General features: G+C 41.7%; 2 protein-coding genes across 3 annotated transcripts in view; both read left to right on the top strand.

The window, feature by feature from the left end:
• Positions 1-8,891, top strand: part of dachc (dachshund c) — a 25,871-nt gene extending 16,980 nt beyond the window's left edge. The window contains exons 7-11 of one of the 2 annotated variants that reach the window (XM_014001572.1): positions 2,071-2,267; positions 4,626-4,773; positions 5,305-5,433; positions 7,090-7,191; positions 8,320-8,891. In XM_014001572.1, coding sequence (XP_013857026.1) covers positions 2,071-2,267; positions 4,626-4,773; positions 5,305-5,433; positions 7,090-7,191; positions 8,320-8,354 — 611 coding nt within the window. In that variant the 3' untranslated portion in view covers positions 8,355-8,891. Of the gene's footprint in view, positions 1-2,070; positions 2,268-4,622; positions 4,774-5,304; positions 5,434-7,089; positions 7,192-8,319 lie in introns of both variants that reach the window. The other variant, XM_014001565.1, reaches the window with a different exon arrangement.
• Positions 8,892-12,061: 3,170 nt separating this feature from the next.
• On the top strand, positions 12,062-17,339 carry ubac2 (UBA domain containing 2). Its single transcript, XM_014001551.1, has 10 exons — positions 12,062-12,235; positions 12,476-12,600; positions 13,556-13,675; positions 13,836-13,942; positions 14,030-14,153; positions 14,276-14,323; positions 14,821-14,929; positions 15,300-15,442; positions 15,605-15,751; positions 15,940-17,339. The coding sequence occupies exons 1-10, from the start codon at positions 12,205-12,207 to the stop codon at positions 16,045-16,047; spliced, it is 1,062 nt and encodes a 353-aa protein (XP_013857005.1). The 5' UTR covers positions 12,062-12,204; the 3' UTR covers positions 16,048-17,339.
• Positions 17,340-19,390: the final 2,051 nt, after the last annotated feature.

Here is a 19,390-nt window from a genome sequence, read left to right as displayed (position 1 = left end):
CCCCCACCCCCACCCCATGGTGAGCAAAGACAAATAATTCGGCAAAAACAGGACTCCATTAGAGCAGAAAGCAGTGTTGCATTAGCGAGCCATTTGCCGGGCCGGGGGCCTAACGAGCCGGGCGGCCTCCCGCRCTCTCAGCTGGACCTCATCTGCATAACGACCGCCTCTCTGTCGTTAGGGACCCCGTGTTGCCACGGCGCTGCAACGTCAGTGGTTTGGTTCTCTCTGTCAGGGAGGTTTGCATTAGCTTAATGAGGACCGCTCAAGGACAAACAGTCAGCAGAAATTTACAGCGAGAGAACAAGTAAAGGAGATTGAGAGTTGTTTGTTTGTGGATCCTCATGGCTGTTGCCCGTGTAGACGTATTCTAATAGCGAATCCCATTATTCAATAATTGAATCTAAAAAAAAATCACAATAGCGTTTCAGGTAAGGCTTCAGATGCTGTCAGATATCTGCAATTATATTGACAAAACAGTGATGGCACCAACAACGTGAATGCCATGCATCACACATCTCATTTATGCGATTGATTTTCAATTGATTTTTTTTTGCATGCAAATGAACCGCATGCACATTTGCTGGATTGCAAGCTTTTGTATTTGACCTAGAACATCACGGGACAGGTTTACCGTGGATTGAACGGAGTTTCAAAGAGCTCCTCAGCACTGTCATTCTGTCAATCCATTCTACAATAATCTGCGTGTGTGTGTGTGTGAGACAGTTTTGGCTGTGTGCGCTGTTTCACTGGTCTTTGAACAACGCATCCATCCAGCAAAGATCAGAGGCCATCCCTGACACCTCACTCCCATTAACCAAACATCAGCAGAATTTTAGTCTCTCTCTGTGTCTTTCTTTCTCCCCCCACCTTTGCCTTTCCGTTCTCTTCCGCTGACTGGCACTCTTCACGTTGTGAAGTTCATTAGCCCTGGGGAGAGGTGGGAGAGGAATAAGAGTGGGGGTAAAGAGAGATGAACTTGGTAGAAAAGAGAAAAACAGACAATGACCTTGATTAGAGAGATGGGTAAATGATCAAACAAGCTGGCAGCTGTGTGTGCGCCTGTGTGTGTATTTTATGCCAAACGGTGTGTGTGTGTGTGTGTGTGTGAGAGTGAAGTAAAGTAGGCGTAAAACAGTAACTCAATAAAGGATCAGTCACATCCAAGGAGCCTGGGGAGCCCACGCTGCTGACTGCGCACTTCGGCAGCTACAAATGTGTGCGTGTCTGTGTGTGAGCCACGGGAGTGTAGTTGGATGCCCTCCGCTGAGCTCGCCAGCACCTGCTAATTACCTTTCTCTACAGAGCAATGCTTTTAGCAAGGAATAGAGGAGGGGGGAAGAAAGAGGGGGTTCGTATTGCCTCTCATATGTGAAACACCTTGAATGTGACAGTTGCCAAGACGCGAGGCCGAGGCAGCTTGAGGGTGGGGTGGGCGGATTTGGAGCTGAAGATGCTGCGGTCAGCTAAGTAGAGAAAACACCCTCATTTGTCACAGACAGAGAAAAGCGCCAGATATCGCATCGCACGTTTGCGCTCATCCCTGCTCCAATAACTGCCCGAGTCCCCGGACATCTCTGTCTTCAGTGGCTCAGATGACAGCAGAAGTGAGGAAAAAATAAAAATAATAATAATAATGCAGAAAATGGCTAATCTGTACTCCCTCCCTCGCTGTCAGGAGTAGGGAATGTGCAGTTCTCAGGTTTACAAACAGATGGTCATCCATAATGCAAGTTCTTAGCTGCTTTTATGGGATATGTCAAGCTGTGATGCATTATCAATAGGCAGGCTGCCATCTAATAAAGGGCAACCACATTTTTAAAACCCAAAACCAGAACTTCTTGCGTGTGTGTGGCTGAACTTGCACACGGCAGTTGAACATGCGTTAGTTTGTGGGGCTTGTCATGTTTACGTACAGTTAAGCATAGACATGAAAAAGCCACAAATTAGCTTGGCCACATATGTCATTGGTGGACGTTTTGTAGGCATTGAAAAAAACATCATGCATGGATGTTTGTTTAATGACAAGTCTCACCGCTCAGACATCAAAACGCCTTTCTGTCCTTTCAGAGAACAGCTCCTTGGCGGCTCAGACGACCAAGGAGAGCAGCGACAGACACGTCTACCAGAAACCCCCGTCAGGCAGGGAGAACTGCGAGAGGGTGTCTTACCCTGCAGGGCAGAAGCTCCCAGCAGGTCTCCACCACACTCCCTTCATCTTCCCGGAAGGCTTGTCCTCCATAGAGACCCTGCTCACAAACATCCAGGTGAGGCTCTGCCGGGGCTTTATTATTATCACGCTCTAAGATGAATAGGAAAAGAGATGAACCACTCTCTGGGATTTCCTGAAGTCGTAAATAGCAGACGAGGTAGACATTTAGGATGTGCAGTAATTGGGTTGGGCGTGTGCTGACCTGCTTCTCCGATTTTACACGGCTTTGTTAAAGCGGAGTAGTGAGAACCTTCCCTTGTTTGGCTTTCATAGAGAGGGGAAAAACATCCCCTGTCTGACACTGATGTGTCGGCAGTTTCTCTCTTATCAAATGGTTAGGAGACCGCAGTTGACTTTTTTTTTAGAACTTGGAATCAATTATCTACCGCTGCTTATTGTAAATGATGAAATCAAAACACAAAAAAACGGTTATTCTGAACTGTACTAAAAGGTGCAGTTTGAAAGAATTTACTTTCCAGATATATTGGTATRCAAATGTGGATCCATTCTCAATGTAAACAAAGCACTCAGCTGAATTATGTGTAGCTCTGTTGCAATAAGCAATAAATCAATTAATCGCATGATAAATTAAAAGGAGGTTGATCATTTTCATTTGCTGGCTTGTTTGTTTTCTTCGCGTCACCCTCTTTTCTACTCGTTAGTGTAAGGAGGAGTCAACTCTCACGGTACCTCGGATCCGCAGGTAGTTATGTTTTTTTACACTACGTACATTTAGTAAACTTCCGTAAACTTGGTAAGCAGAGTTTACGGAAGAAAATAATTATTTTATGAAATCAGAGGAAGACACATGAAGAATAAGTTGCACCGGTTTGGATTGAAGTGGATAGTGATGTTACAGCTCCAGTAGCTGTTGTGTGTTAGTTTCACAAACTCCACTCCCAGTTTGTTCGCAACTTTACGTAAAAACTTTGTAAACTTTGTCAACTTTCGTAAACACAATCTCTGGTCCAGGTCAATTTGTAATTTTTTTATTACGCACCTAAATTTCACAATTTCCAGTGGTGGGCGGCACTAATCTAAATATTAGCTGCACTAACCCTAAAGCACTAACTCAAATATGTAGGTCCCCTAATTCTAAAGCACTAACGCATTGAAAAATTCAGCCAAAGCTARTTGTAAACCACTAATCAAGTTGACAAATGAAACATTCTTCAGAGTCAGCATGAGACGATATTTACTGTGCGCAGAATGTTATCACTTTGTAAGAAAATTACGTGTTCAATAGACTGAAGTCATGTCAATATGAAAACCACCAATTGATTTGTAGAAGGAATAAAATGATTTGTAGAAGGAATAAAACCATACAACACCAGAATTCTGGAACCAAGTGGGTTTATTGCCAAGTGGAGCTGACAGGAAACCACACTGACTAAAAGCCAGGAAGTGCATCAATTTATACAATTCTTCAGTGCCTGAGTTCGCCCCCTACTGACCTACGGCTGAGTCACAGGCATTCATACACAAGTCTCAGTCTAATGTTATAATAACGTTTCAATTATGTGTTGTTTATAATTCGGACATGTAACTACTCTATATCAATCAACACATAATAGATCAAACATTATAAAAAGGAAACCCTAGGAATCTAGTGTTGTGCTTCTAACATCAGTACTAACCTGTAATAAYTATAAATTTCTTCAATCCCCCTTTTCACATGACCAAATCATGTGAAAGTGCCCTTGGTGGGCCAAATGGGAGTCACCCATAGGCCACATTTGGCCTGTGGGCCTTGAGTTTGACACATGTGACATTGTAGATAAGAGACATGCACATGAACAAAATGTGTGACAGTTTTCAACCTCAACTGTGAACAATAATGTTGATCAATATCATTTAAAGACCTCAGTTAATGCTTTTAAATTTAGCCCATAAATTTAGCAAGTGCCAATCCACTAATGTTTTTTTTAAATAGCAAAAGCCCTAAAGCACTAATCAGGAAGGTTTAGTTTTAAGAGTGACTCTGCTGCTAAACAAGAAAAAATAAAATAAATCTGTAAACATTGTGGTTCAAACAGTGGTGGGACCTTAAAGACAGAGCTCAGCATTCAAACACATGCAGCTTTTGAGGAATTTCTGCCTGACAGTTAAGTTTATTGTTTTAAGCTAATTTGTCCTTTTATCTGCATATTTTACTCAATCAATCTGATCAGAAATAAAACACGGCAAATTGTTAGACTTGTCTATACCAAACGACTGCTGTTGTTGGACCTGTTTCTGTAGGTAAACACATACATTTAAACCATTCACACGAGATAAGCCTTATGCAAATTTAACTCTTGATGATTTTTTTTAAGCCTTAATGAATTTGCATGGCACAGCTTTAAAAGATAAAAGACACCTCTCTTTCTCAGTGTGTTAACCTGTTGGTTCGCGTCTGTGTGTCTCCAAGCAGGGTCTGCTGAGGGTTGCCATAGAGAATGCCCGGGCCCAGGAGAAGCAGGACCAGCTGGAGAGGACGGAGCTGAAGATGGAGCTTGTCCGAGAGAGGGAGCTCCGAGAGACGCTGGAGAGACAGCTCAGCGTGGAGCAGAAAAACAGAGGTAGGGTAGAGGCGGCTGTATTTGAACAGTCGCTGCTCTAAGTGTTTCTGATGATTATGGACAAGTTGGCAAGTATTGATTGAAGTGCTGCGTTTCTTTCCWGTAATTTTTCAAGTGCGTGTTTTAACGTCTGAACACAGACGATTCTGCTGCGAAGCTAAACGAGGCTTGCTTTAATCCACTTCTTAGCTGACAGGGTGTCCATTAACTTAGAAAATCAGATAAGGAAGTGAGGACACCTACAGTATATTACCCCTGAAAGCAGCTGCAGAGGTGAATTAGACTGATGTTGGCAGTATACAACAAAATAAATCAAGTTTGGCAAGTTCACAAAAGCCGTCATCTGCGGCGCAGTCTGAGCGAAGTTCTGTCAAGGACGTTTTGTTTGTTAGGGTCACACCATGTGGACAAAAGAGCGACAATAAAATGGAAAATCCTGTTTTTTTTTTTTTTTGTTCGTTTGTTTGTTTTTATGGGGAGTCCCACAGCTAAGCAACTTCTGACATCAATCCTCGTCTGTCTTTCCTTCAGTTCTGATCCAGAAGCGCCTGAAGAAAGAGAAAAGGAGTAAGAGGAAACTGCAGGAGGCCTTGGAGGAGGAAGTCAAGCTCCGCGATCAGGCCGAGCACAGCCTGCTGCACACCGCCAACACACACATAGGTGCTTAACCCGAAGCCTTTTCTTGTGAAAGTGCCTGTGACATCAAATTTTTGTAATAAATATGAACACATTTTTGGMAAGATAACATTAATAACATATTGCAAAACTAATTTCACACCGCTGAGATGACCCRTTGTTGAGATATTTACATGTGAAGAAACAGGAAGTGACGTCAAAGGGGACTGTCAGCATGTAAACAGAGCGTTGCTACAATAGCTAACAGACTGTGGAGAAGAATCTGTTTCTTAAGATTATTTTGAGTCACCGTCACAGAGATGAGGAACAGTTAAAGTTTAAATTTTGTTTCAATAATGACCAGAGTTGTCTTTCTTAAAGAGATCCACGATTAGTTGTAACATTAGACTTTATTTGATAAACCCTTATTTTAACTGTAAAATACAGACTGTAAAAATACTGTAGGCTATTTAAGTTTTGTAAATTTTAAAATATATATTTTAACATGGACGGAGCCATTTTATTTACACACAAAGCATTCTGGGTAAATGATGACGTGGATAGGTCCTCGGTGCAAGCGAGCTAAATCCACCCTGAAGGTTAATCTTGGACAATATCTGACGATTGACTCTTAAATGAAACCGGAGAGCGTTGACAGAGAGAAGGTACAGTACGTAGAAATGACTCAGCCTGTAACTGAAAATGTGGATGGAGGACAACAGAACTGCTTCATGGAAGAAGAACCTCAGCTTAGCCTGTTAGCCTTTGTGCTAGCRCTGACGCTATATTGCCTTATAAGTATTAGCTTGAGGTCCTCCATCCATATTTTCAGTTGCAGTCTGAGTCATTTCTACCTTCTCATCTCTGTCATGTKGATGGAGGACCTCAGTGASGAGAGGAGAATGTGTAGCGCTGAGCTAATACATATATATGGTGATAGTGTCTGGGCTACTTCTAAAGCTAACAGGCTAAGCTGAGGTTCTTCTTCCATGAAGCAGCTCTGTTGTCCTCCATCTATATTTTCAATTACAGGCTGAGTCATTTCTACCTTCTCCTCTCTGTCAGCACTCTCTGATTTCATTTATAGAGCCAATCGTCAGATATTGTCCAAGATTAACCTTCAGGGTGGATTTAGCTCGCTAGCAGCATCGTACCAAGGACCTATCCAGTCATCATTTACCCAGAATGCTTTGTGTGTAAATAAAATGGCCCTGTCCATGTAATATATTTTATAAAAACTAAACAGCCTACAGTATTTTTACAGTCTTTATTTTACTGTTAAAATAAGGGTTTATCAAATAAAGTCTAATGTTACAACTAATCATGGATCCCTTTAAAGAGTTCCCATTTGATGTCATTTCCTGTTTCACTTAAGTTTCAAAGAAAATATGCGATTTATGTGACAAAATGAGTAAAATCATGTGTATTATGCAAAGTTTCTTAAATATAATGAAGTTTTCTTTGACTTTCTGTATTTGAAGGATATACTACATGCCACAGGCACTTTAAATACCACTGTATTGTTTTTTTATTTTGTTGTTGTTGTTTTTTTGGTTCTGTTTTGACTCAAAACTGGGCCTAACGTTACCATGCTCAGTTTCCTTTTCGCACTAAATGTCACCAAGCTTTCAGTGTAACTTAGCTTTGAGTGTTCATTATCCTCTAATTAAGTGTCTTTATTAATTAATGACCAAACGGCAGGCCATCAATCACTGGCAGCGCCTCCTCACGCAGAATCTGTGACCCAGGACGCGAACGGGAGCAGTCATGACGACGACAGGCTGGACACCAAGGCGACACAAGGTACAGCTGTCCAGATAGCAAACGCTGCTGCCTCAGGCTGCGGCTGGGAAGACACACTTATATTTGGATCGGTAAAATATATATATATATATATTCCTATCCTGAATGTAAGTGTAGAAAAGCTGTCACTGCTAAAATAATGTCATCAAATAACAAGCTTAAGGCAACTTTATATTAGTGTTTGATGTTTTTTGTTTTATATTAGCTAATGAGTAAAAGTACAGATGAGTTAGGACAGCAGTTGGGTTCTAACTTAAGTTCCGTTTAATTGTAAGAGTAGTGGTTTTCCTGCTGGTTTTGATTTATTAAACTCCTGTTGACTGAGCTAGGACAACAGAATTCATTATTGCTCCCAGTCACTGCTCGTGATGCTCAACAGACCGATCTACTGGAAAAGGTTCTGAAAGATTTCACAGCGAAGCCGCTCCTGAGAAATTGAGCAAAATGAAATGAAGCATGAGACAGATCACCAGGGCTACAGTTTTAATGGAAGCAGGCCTTTTTAAAATATATTTATTTAGCCCATTATGTCATCTTCGCAGAGGCCAGATGAATGAAGAGAAAAAMCAAAACAAAACAAACAAGCAAAAAAAAAAAWGAGAAGGAAATCTCACAAGTCCCATCGTGATCGGACAGAGAAAAGAAAGAGTCTCTCGCCCCGGCCTCATCAAAGGAGTGCATCGTTTCTGCCCACCTCTGCTCCGCTCCGTGCCAAGACCACCAAACCAGACAGCGTGCTTGTTCAAAAGCAATTTTTAATTGAATGTCAGTGAAGCAAGAAGAGAACTGGCCACTAATTAATGGCTGTCTTAATTGTCCTCATGACGAGTTTGTTTGGACATCATTTGCATAATTAACACCCAGTAATAAATCATTTAAAGGGGAATTGTCTGTCAGACAGCAGGGCAGGATGTGGTCCCTTTGTGTCAGGAAGTTTTATCACCAGGAAAAAAAAAAAGTGGGGGGTGGGTGTCAGAAGCAGAAAAATGCTTTGAACRTAATAATGCTTCTTTGCTAATAATCTTTGATCATTGCTCTGCAGGAACTTCATTATTTAAAGACTTCATCACAAATAAATGTTTTATTTAACCTTAAGTGTTTTGAATGATCCAAAACTCTGTATTTCAGAGGGCAGGATGTTCCTGCAAACTGGGATGTTCTGAGGTACGCGGCGGCCGAAYGGATGGATGGATGAGTGAGCAGATGAATGGACGGGAGAACAGAGCGATGAAGATTCCTCCCTCGTGACGAACACAATCGACAGGCATGCTCGGTCCTGCTGTGGCATCTGAGACACGAGTCTCCACCTCCCCCACGTTTTCATGGGTGACATCTGAACTTTGGTGTCRCTCTCTTGTTTAATTTATTGAATTTATCATCCAATCTTTGCTGTAGTGGAAGGAGTGCTTTACTCTGATGTTGTGTTTGACCGTGTTTATTTCAATTTAAGATTTTTAGGTCCTAGATGACTATAGTTGTTTTTTTGTTTGTTTCATTTATCAGTGTTGTTTATTTGAACGCAAATATAACTTGTAACAGAGTTGTGTACATATATATAGTCATCATTTTTATTAATTATATTATTAWTATGAAGAAAAAAAACATAATGGCATGTTGTACAGTCAGTAAGTGACTTGTATTGTGTATGTTATGCAGTAGTGCAGTTCGACAATACAAACAATACAAATCCTTTTTATTAAGCCGTCTTCTTGATTCTGTCTTGATTTAATTCTTCTTCTAATTATTCACAGTTCTGCTGACAGCCTGTAGCAATAAAGTGCAGGTTGAAGATCCACCGTTTTTTGCATTGAATGCATGCAAAATTGTAGGAAATAATCTGGCATTGATTGATTCGGCATCTCCTAAAAACACACGCCCAAGTATTGACAGAAAGACAGGGAGGTGACTAGCAGGGTCACATTTAAGCTGTCTGTTGGAGAAAAATGCGACGACACATTCTCTCTTTTTGTGGATGAACTTTTTTGCTTTTACTTTTGCATGTTTTTGCCTCAGTAAGAAGAACACTCAGGTCAATAAGTATTTAAAAGCACATTCATTTATGTATGACTCTAATGAGATAATAATTTAAAGGGGGTTATGTTACATATCATGTTATAATGTACCCTTATCAAAAACATCCCCAGAGTGTTGTTTTGACTCATTTATGCATGTTTGTGAAATCCTTGAATCTCCTGTGGGCATGTGGAGCTGCCTAAACGCTTGCCGGTACAAAGCTCCGCCTATTTACACAAAGCCCCTCCCTGGAGCTCAGCCTGCAGCCGAGCTCCTGCCCCACAAAGCACTCCTCCYCCAAAACATGGTTGTGAAGACGTGCTGAAGTGGGAGTGTCAAAAACGGTAGGAGGTGAGACAGAGGCCAATTTCAAGGTGTTAGATGCTATGATGCAAAGTCAGGTTTAGTTTTGAGATATACAGCGTTTTCAGAGTTACTTTGTATTGACTAATTTTGTTATAAATATTTGACTTAATGATTGAATGAGACATAACAAAATTGAAATTATGTTAAAGGTCTGAGTCCAGACAAAGTGAGGACACTTTTCTCATTCGTTGTGTGTGTGCGAGGTATCAAATGCAGCTTTGAAATACTAGAAGCAACATCCTCAAGCGTATACTTTCAAAAAATTCTTAAATGACAAGAATATGAACCCTTTTGATGCCACAAGTAATATAAATCACCTTGTTCCCAACCCATTTATTTGGGTGCCACGTTCTTGTTTTCTTTGTTTTGCTTTCRTCTGTTAGGTTTTCCTCACACAGCCTTGTCTAAATGTCCCGTATGCCACTTCCTGGACACAGGCCGATAAGCTGTGAAGCAGGACTGAAACAATACCTCTGCTCCAGGCCATTCTTTTCCGAACACAGAGCGTTTGACAAATGAATAGCAATGATTCACATAAGCGAACGTGTGAATGAGTCATCAGCTTTTCAGATGACCACCTCTGAGGCTGTCTTGACCGAAAAAGATTTAACTTCATTCAGTGCTGCTCTTCTCTTTCACCCGCTCCCTGTCTCTCTCTCTCTCTCACACACACACATCTCACAATTCACTGAGTTGCATTGTCCTGCTGAGAGATGTGTAATGGAAAAGATAAATGGAGGATGAAGCTAAGGTGACAGGCCCGAGTTCATGTGCGCTTGCATATTTGCATGTGTGTTTGTGCGCGCGCACGGCACAACAGACCAGCAAACCATCTGCTCATCTCCTCTTAATGAACAAAGCAAACAGCAGGAGKCAAGGCTGTCTCCAAATCTGGAGTCTCTTTATTGGTAAGCGCACACAAACACACATCTCTGCACTGTTTAATCTGATTATCTTTGATTGAGAACAGGGGCAAAGCAACCTTTTTAAACCTCACTCCCACATCAGTGACAGAGAAGGTCTGAAACACAATTAGCAAGCTGTTACTGAGCTCTGCTTTGCAGTCACATCTGACCACAGGCAGCCAAATAGACCTAATGGCTGGGAACTAACCAATGGGAACTAATATAACTGCATCTGCAACACTGTTAGGCAGCTGCTTGCCATATCTTTTCGAATGTACTTGGATGCAACATAAGCAGTGGATCAAATCGCTCAGGAGCAGGCGGGGGACACACACTGTTTGATGTGAATAAAACTGGCAGCCTCTGAACCTTAAGACAAAGCAGAACCTTTGCAAAGGAAGTCTGGCCTTTGACAAGATATGACACGGTGCTCATAAGGCCAGAGGACCATAAGAAAAAGTCATTAATCTGGAGTTTGTGTAGCCACATCCTGCTCAAGACCTAAAGGATAATTAACGCTGTTACAAATCACATGGCTTCAGGACATGAAACATTTCCTCTGCTGCTTGGATGCATACCAGAAATAGATATTACATATTGAACAATCAGATGATAGGGTTTAAGAACAAATGAATTTGTGCTCTACGGCATTGAAATGCTCTATCTATGGGGCCATAAAAAGTGGTAACATGAGTAAAATGACAGCCCATCAGGAGTATGATTTGGTTACACGATATGCACTGATGAAACAAAGATGACTCATAAAAATCCATGTAAAAATAACCTTGTGGGATCAATAGTTTTCAGCTTGAGGATACTTCTTAAATATCAAATTTTACAAATAAAAATAATACTGCATTGCGTGTAAAGGACCTCACAAATCATAAAACATAGTATAATTAGATTTGTATAAAATCTCACCATCATTTTTAATGAGTGTGTAAACAGTTTACCAAAAATGGACACACTTGTCTTCTTTGATATGATTCAAATGTAAAAAAAATATATATAAAAAAATACTCTGATTTTACTAATTTATTTAGGTTTTTTTTTTTGATACCATGCACCTAAAAATGTTTTGGCATAAAATGTTTGACATATGTCTTATTTTCTTGTTTGTTGGGGGTGGGCTTGTATGGTTCTATATTTCATTATAACAATTTCATGTTTCTCCTGCAGCTGTGGATTATGAAGWTGTTCAATGTTAAAGTTTCAATGATGTCTAAATTAATGACTGACCAAAGATTTTGTTATGGTTTTGCTATCAAAATTTACCTAAATAGGGATAAATTATATGATTAAACAATATGTTTCTAAAATGCTTGTTTTTAATTGTACTATCTAATGAATAAGTAAAGCTCCTATTTTGCTTTGTATTTGTTAAAGTACAATTAACTATTGTTGGCAAAAATAAATTATTTAAAAACAAAACAATACTTTATGGAAACAGTTTTACTGATGAACCAGTTAAAATTTTCACCAAAATGTCCATAACAAAAATACCAAATACAGAACAACAGCGCCCTCTAGTGCTTATTTGTGTTCACTCCAGTTTTGAAAAATTAATTTTGTCCTTTTTGGACTTCCGTAGCCAATTCCTTCCTTCCTCTTCCTTTCTCTCACAGTGAGAACATGGATCTTCTCAACTTAATTTCGGCGTTTTAGTGAAATTTTATTTTGTCTTGAAATTAAGAGACTCCCTCTGGGTTTATTTCCTCACCTGGACGCCATGTTCACCGGGACCGGCTCCCGGGGCCTCTGTAAGTATGAACCGTCAAACCACAGCGAGGCTGTTCCAGTCTGACAGCTAACTTTTGTTAGCATACCGCTGTCATTCATTTACTCGAAGCTCTATCTGCCTGTTTTAGTTTCAGATTGATAAGCTTATCCAGACAACCTAACGACATAGTTAAGATCTAATTAATTAAATAACATGTTAAGTTTGTCCTTAGAGTGACTTTTTTGTTGTAAACTTTGTGTGTGTGTGTTTTATTTTACAGATATGGCTCCTCTGTGTAAAGGCCTTCTGTTGGTTCTTAATGGGCTGACTGTGATGCTGACCCTGCTGCCACAGTACCAAGAGGTGTTCGTGTACAACCTGCAGGCTATCACACAGCAGCACCAGGTTTGTCTCCAGGATTTATGTCTGCCTGAGCAGTGAGAGGAACCTCAAATAAATCTAACTTTCTCTGTATTTTCACACCCATTTCTCCCCAAGAAGCATTGCTTTCTTTAATTAAAGAGGTGTTCTTCTTACCAGCATCATTAAAGTTGATTAAAACGTCTGGATTTTATTTGGCTTAAATCCAGATAACTCAGCTAACCTTTTCACACTCTTCTGAGGTTTTATTTATTTATTTTTTAAATAGTGATATGTCAGTGTCGTACAATACAATGAGGTAATTTGAATTGTAGTAAAACAGCAAGGGTCTGGACCAAACAAAGAAGATAAAGTCATTATTGTGGCTACAACATTAAGAGGTCATAAATTCTTTTCATACAGTTCTCTTGGAATTTGTATACATTAGTGTAGCTAACCACCTTTGATTAAAATATCTATCTATCCATCCATCCATACATACATACATACATACATACATACATCCATACATCCATTCATCCATACATCCATCCAAACATCCATCCATACATCCATACATACATCCATCCATCCATACATACATACATATCCATATATATCCATAAGATAGAAGCCATACATGACCAAATATTTAGTGAAAACGATGGCATTCTTAACGATACACGAGCATATTGCCAGATCCAAACTGTCCAAGGTAACTGAAGTAGACAAAATACACAAAGGTATCAGAAAATTAAGAATGACCACTTATTAATTTCTGCAGTCGGGTAACTTGATGACATCAGAGCTCCTTTCATTTTGCTGATAAAACCCCCCAAAAATCAAAAGTTTGAAACGTGAGATGCTGCATCATATATTTGTGATGAATGCTGCGTTGTTTGAAGGAAGTGTAATGATACAGTGCTTTACTGTTTTCTATGTTCTCCCGTATTTCAGAGGTTTATGTGTGCTTAAAGCTTTTCTTCTCCATGTGCTGTAGGTGTGGAGGTTGTTGAGTGGCAGGCTGATCTGCCTGGATGTGAAGGACTCCTTCTGCAGCAGCCTGCTGATTTACAACTTTCGAATTTTCGAGAGAAGGTTTGGTTCCAGGAAGTTCGCTGTAAGTAAAAAAAGTAGGCCTGAGCATGTGTATTCAGTTTTTTTTCCATATGTAGTGGTTTACTTCCTCATCTAGTTGGTTGTAGAGAAATTTGAACTTGTGTTGTTGTTTTTATTAACAAGTGCTTACAATCACACAGCGCTGCCCTTTTTTTCCCCAGTCTTTCCTGCTGGGCTCTTGGTGTCTCTCTGCACTGGTGGACTTCCTTTTGGCCCAAGCCTTCCAGTATCTGTTTGAATATGAAGTGGAGGAACTGCCTGCAGGACTGTGAGTAGTATCTAAAGTCTGCGGTTATACCTCAGTGTTCTTTAGGTTTCTTTTATCTCTTTAATTGTTCAATCCCTCCATCCACAGGCTTGCTCCCGTCTTCTCCCTATTTGTGCCTTTCTACTTATCAATAMCCAGAATGCCAGTCACCCAGATACTGGGCCACATCCACATCACCAACAAGACTCTAGTTTATATAGTAGGCCTTCAGGTGAGCTTCCATATTGTGCTACTGCATCTATTTTAGTTCCACTGAATTCCTCAAAGTTAATTTTTTTTCCTCCTGATCTCATCTTTATGTTTTTTTTCCTCTTTAACTCCTTTCCTGTGCAGCTGTTGACTTCCAGCCCTTTCATGTGGCTCCTTGCACTTAGTGGACTGGTGAGAAACCAATATTTCTGTTGTTTCCCATGTGGCTAAGTGAAATTATCACCCATATTAAAACTGAATCTATTTTTTTTCTATAAAGGTAAAGGTATAGATTTTTAAAAATCCATTTGTAAAGTTCTTATGCAGATAGTAACATCTGTGATTTGGTGCTTAAAATGTAATCACCAAAAAAAGGCACATTTGTTGTAATCTAATGCAGTTCATATCCTCCGATTGTCAAACTGGTTTGAGCAATGCTTGAGAATCATAAATGTTGGCTCAGATGGTGATTTAGCCAGAAAAGGATTCCTGTTGCAGCATGGTGTGTGCCGTTTGTAACGCTGTTGTGAAACAGGCGCCTCTCCATGTTGCAACAGAGCCCATCAAAATGTCTGGTATTATTTTTGTAGGAGCTTCTTTTGGCGTAGCTATTTGTTCCTGTGCTACATTATAGAGTTCATGAATATAACCACTATTTGCACAAACAATTTTCCCAATGTGCCTTTCAGATCTCAGGTGGACTGTACCACTCCAACGTTCTGTGGTTACAGAAGATCCTTTATGTTCCTGCCTGGGTGTCTTATGTTGGACGTTATGGTCTGCAGCCACTCTTCTCAAGTGAGTCCGGCCACTATACGATTATTATTTTTTATGCGTTTTTATTTTTATAGGGGTCCTCTCAGTGTTTCTCTTGGGGAAAAATACATCAGATTTTATTTATTTTTTGGCCTGTCAGTGCTTAATGATGTTCATTTCTTTTCTTTATATTATTAACTGAAGTAAAACATAATCTAGTCTAACCTGCCATGATTTTGTGGTCAAATGACACTATTTCATTAGCCTTTTCATCATACAAACAATCTGAAATCGCCTCTAATTCCTAAATGGTTTCCTAAAACATCCTCTTCCGTTGTTGTATTTTTCCTACTAATGTTCAAGTCTTTTGTACTTTATTAGCTTATTGATGTTCCAATCTGTAACTGTCAAGGTTCCCAGCCGACCGAGGAGACTCCTCTGGGRATGGGGGCCACTCTGGACATTCAGAGGCAGCAGAGAATGGATCTGTTGGACCAGCAGCTGCTGCTGGCTCAGTACAACGAGGCTCAGAGGAACGCCAGACATCAGCCGCAGGTGGACACACACGCACACACACACACATAAACACACACACACACACACACACTGAAATATACTGTAAATCATCGACCATCCATCCTTTCATCCTTTTTCTCGCTCCTTGGCTATAATGCTTGTTTGTATTGCGTTCAAACCGATCGCTTTGTGTTTGCGTAGGCTGGGTTGTTGCAGTGGACCAGGTTGTTCCCTTCCCTGAGGCACCGAGGACAGAACCGACCCCCRATGCAGCCCCACCCACAGGCTCAGACACATCAGTCCACACAGCCACCATTACTAGAAAACTCCCCTGTTGCAGAGGAGCAGGTGGGGTTTGGCATGTTTGTCTTTTTGGATGTGTCTGCTTTAGTTTTACACTATACTCATATTTTCAGTGCCAGTCTGTTGTGAACTAATTCTCTGCTCAATCTGGTTCATCCACGCCGCTGTTTGTGCCTGCCGTTCTGGCAGATTTATCTTCTGCAGCTGTACTTAACGTTGTTTTAATCCTACAGGTTGCACGGTTGGTGGAAATGGGCTTTTCCAGGATCGACGCCCTCGAGGCCCTCAGAGCATCAAACAACGACATTAATATGGCAACTAACTTCCTCCTGCAACACTAAGGGAAAAGATGAGGTAATAAAAAAGGTGAAAGAAGACAGCAAACGAAAGAATCAGCTGCAATAGAAAAGTCAAACAGAGGAAAATAGTTGCACAGAACCAAAGAATGCAGGAGAGAATAGAAATTGTACAAATTGTTTGGGGCCGGTGTCACTGCTCCATGAAGTAACCTGAACTGAGGCCGACAGCAGGCTAATGGTTAATGGAAAAGTATGAAGCACAAAGTGAAAGACATTTGTGTCAAAGCTCTCTGACAGCCATACAAGGTGGATGACTTAGAGCTCAAACCCTCGAATAAGCTCTGGGAAACACAAAAGTTCTGAGTTTTTCGTGTTTTAAGTGTTCAAAATGTTAATCCTCAACACAGTCTGGTGATTTGTTTCTTGTTGTTCAAACTGATGTTGAACTCCACAGTTCTCACAAACTGTAAAAAAAAACAACAGTTTTATGTATCCTGATCTCATAATCTCACCTGCAAAAAATTTGACGCTGAATTTGATTAGTTCTACTAAAAATACCCAGTTTTTCAAACTTGCGGGCAGTAGCTAAGAACAGCAGAAGATTGATGTCTCCACAATAAAARGTGAAGGAGTTTGAAGTATCTTCCAGCATCGTAACCAGTTTCACCGTGATGTTTTTTTTTAGCTCGCAGTTGTCTGTTGTCGGAGGTTTCCGTGGATGTAGCAGGGCTAAACCTTTTCATGTTCGAGGAGTTTCAACGCAGCCGTTGGCATTTGTAGCTGACCGGTTTGGCTCAGTTTTATTCCGCGAGTATATCGTCGCACAAACGAGGCTGCACGGCAGGGGTGCCGTTCAGAGGGGCTTTCTCAGGTTCTGTGAGGCGACTCGTTTCGTTGGTAAAACCATTATTTTTACAGATATGAGTTTGCGTACAATGTACCTTATCAGGATTTATTTATTCTGTCTCAATGGAGCTCTCCTCTGTTGCCATTCCTGTCTGATTCATCAGTCTTAAAGATTTGTTGGTATTTATTATGCAATATCACTGCAAGAGAAATTTATGGAAACTATGCACTGCATAGAATCTGCTTTGTGTAAATAAAACTACATGCGAGAGAAGTAATATTGCAGCCACTGTGTATTGATGTCAAAGGCAGATGCTAGTTTTATATTTTGTGCATAACATTGACAGTATATGACCATTTAAATAGGTCATTTCTGTGTATTTTTTGAGAGTGAAAAGTGTAATGAGGGATTAGTTGCATGGACAACTTTCTGGTGTACTGTAATGACTTTTAATTGATCTGTGGAATAAATTAACCCTTTGACTGAATTTTTGTTTGTGTATTAGTATTAATTTATCTCAAATGAATTACTTCGGGTCTTTTTGGCCTGTGGGATTCCAGAAGCAGCCGATAGGTATCGGCAGTCCAAGCGGATTGTGGCTCGGGTGGTCGCTGAGGCAAAAACTCAGGTGTGGGGGGGGTTCGGAGAGGCCATGGAAAAAGACTTCCGTACGGCTTCAAGGCGATTCTGGTCCACCATCCGGCGTCTCAGAGGGGAAAGCGCTTCGCCACCAACACTATTTATGGTGGGGATGGTGTGCTACTGACCTCAGCTCGGGATGTTGTGGGTCAGTGGGCAGAATACTTTGAAGACCTCCTCAATCCCACTGACACGTCTTCCCATGAGGAAGCAGGGCCTGAGGACCCTGGGTCGGACTCCAATCTCTGGTGCAGAGGTCACTGAGGTGGTTAAAAAGCTCCTCGGTGGCAGGGCGCCGGGGGTGGATGAGATTCGCTCGGAGTTCCTTAAGGCCCTGGATGTTGTGGGGTTGCATTGGTTGAYGCGACTCTACAACATCGTGTGGACATCGGGGGTAGTTCCTCTGGATTGGCAGACCGGGGTGGTGGTCCCCCTTTTTAAAAAGACGGACCGCAGATTGTGTTCCAACTATAGGGGGATCACACTTCTGAGCCTTCCTGGTAAGGTCTATTCGGGGGTTCTGGAGAGGCGGGTCCATCGAATAGTTGAATCTCGGATTCAGGAAGAGCAGTGTGGTTTTCGTCCTGGTCGTGGAACAGCGGACTAGCTCCACACCCTCAGCAGGGTCCTGGCGGGTGCATGGGAGTTCGCCCAACCAGTCTACATGGGTTTTGTGGATTTGGAGAAGGCGTTCAACCGTGTCCCTTGGGGACTCCTGTGGGGTTACTCAAGGAGTATGGGGTACTAGGCCCGTGAATATGGGCTGTTAGGTCCCTGTATGACCAGTGCCAGAGCTTGGTTCGCATTGCTGGTAGTAAGTCGGACTCGTTTCCGGTGAGAGTTGGACTCTGCCAAGGTTGCCTTTTGTCACAGATTCTTTTCATAACTTTTGTGAACAGGATTTCTAGGTGCAGCCAAGGTGTTGAGGGGATCCTTTTTGATGACCTTAGGATCACATCTGTGCTTTTTGCAGATGATGTGGTCCTATTGGCTTCATCAGATCATGATCTCCAGCTCTCACTGGAGTGGTTCACAGCTGAGTGTGAAGCGGCCGGGATGAGGATTGATGCCTCCAAATCTGAGGCCATGGTCTGTGCCTTCTCCAGGTCGGGAGGGAGGTCYCACCCCAAGTGGAGGAGTTTAAGTATCTCGGTGTCTTGTTCACGAATGAGGGAAGAATGGAGCAGATCAACAGGCGGATTGGTTCTGCGTCTGCAGTGTTGCGAGCGCTGTGCCGGTCTGTCGTGGTGAAGCGAGAGCTGRGCCAGAAGGTGACGTTCTCGATATACCGGTCGGTCTACGTTCCTACCCTCAGCTATGGTCAGGAGCTTTGGGTAGTGACCGAAAGAACGAGATCRCGGATACAAGTGGCCGAATTAAGTTTCCTTCACAGGGTGGCTGGGCTMTCCCTTAGAGATAGGGTGAGAAGCTCAGTCATCCAGGAGAGACTCAGAGGAGAGCCGCTGCTCCTCCATGTCAAGAGGAGCCAGTTGAGGTGGTTCGGGCATCTGGTTAGGATGMCTCCTGGACCCCTCCCTGGTGAGGTGTTCTGGGCATGTCCCACTGGGAGGAGGYCCAGAGGAAGACCCAGTACACACTGGAGGGACTGTGTTTCTCAGATGGCCTGGGAACACCTTGGCATTCCCCCAGAGGAGCTGGCCCAAGTGGCTGGGGAGAGGGAAGTCTGGGTCTCTCTGCTTAGGCTGCTGCCCCCMTCGAMCCGACCCCGGWTAARTGGAAGAAAACAGACGGACRAAATTAATTTTTGTATTTATTTTGCAACAAGATCCAATTAAATTTTCATATTTTGGGTTGATRAGTCCAAAACAGTTTTTGTTTCCCCTTGACCTCATTAAAGGAGACACGTCATTCATTTTAAATTCTGGTTTTTGGGGTCTA

The sequence above is a fragment of the Austrofundulus limnaeus genome, unplaced genomic scaffold, assembly GCF_001266775.1.
Source record: "Austrofundulus limnaeus strain Quisiro unplaced genomic scaffold, Austrofundulus_limnaeus-1.0 Scaffold0, whole genome shotgun sequence".
NCBI classification, from domain to species: domain Eukaryota; kingdom Metazoa; phylum Chordata; class Actinopteri; order Cyprinodontiformes; family Rivulidae; genus Austrofundulus; species Austrofundulus limnaeus.
Note: the sequence above shows the minus strand (reverse complement) of the source record. Positions and strands in the feature narration are given on the sequence as shown.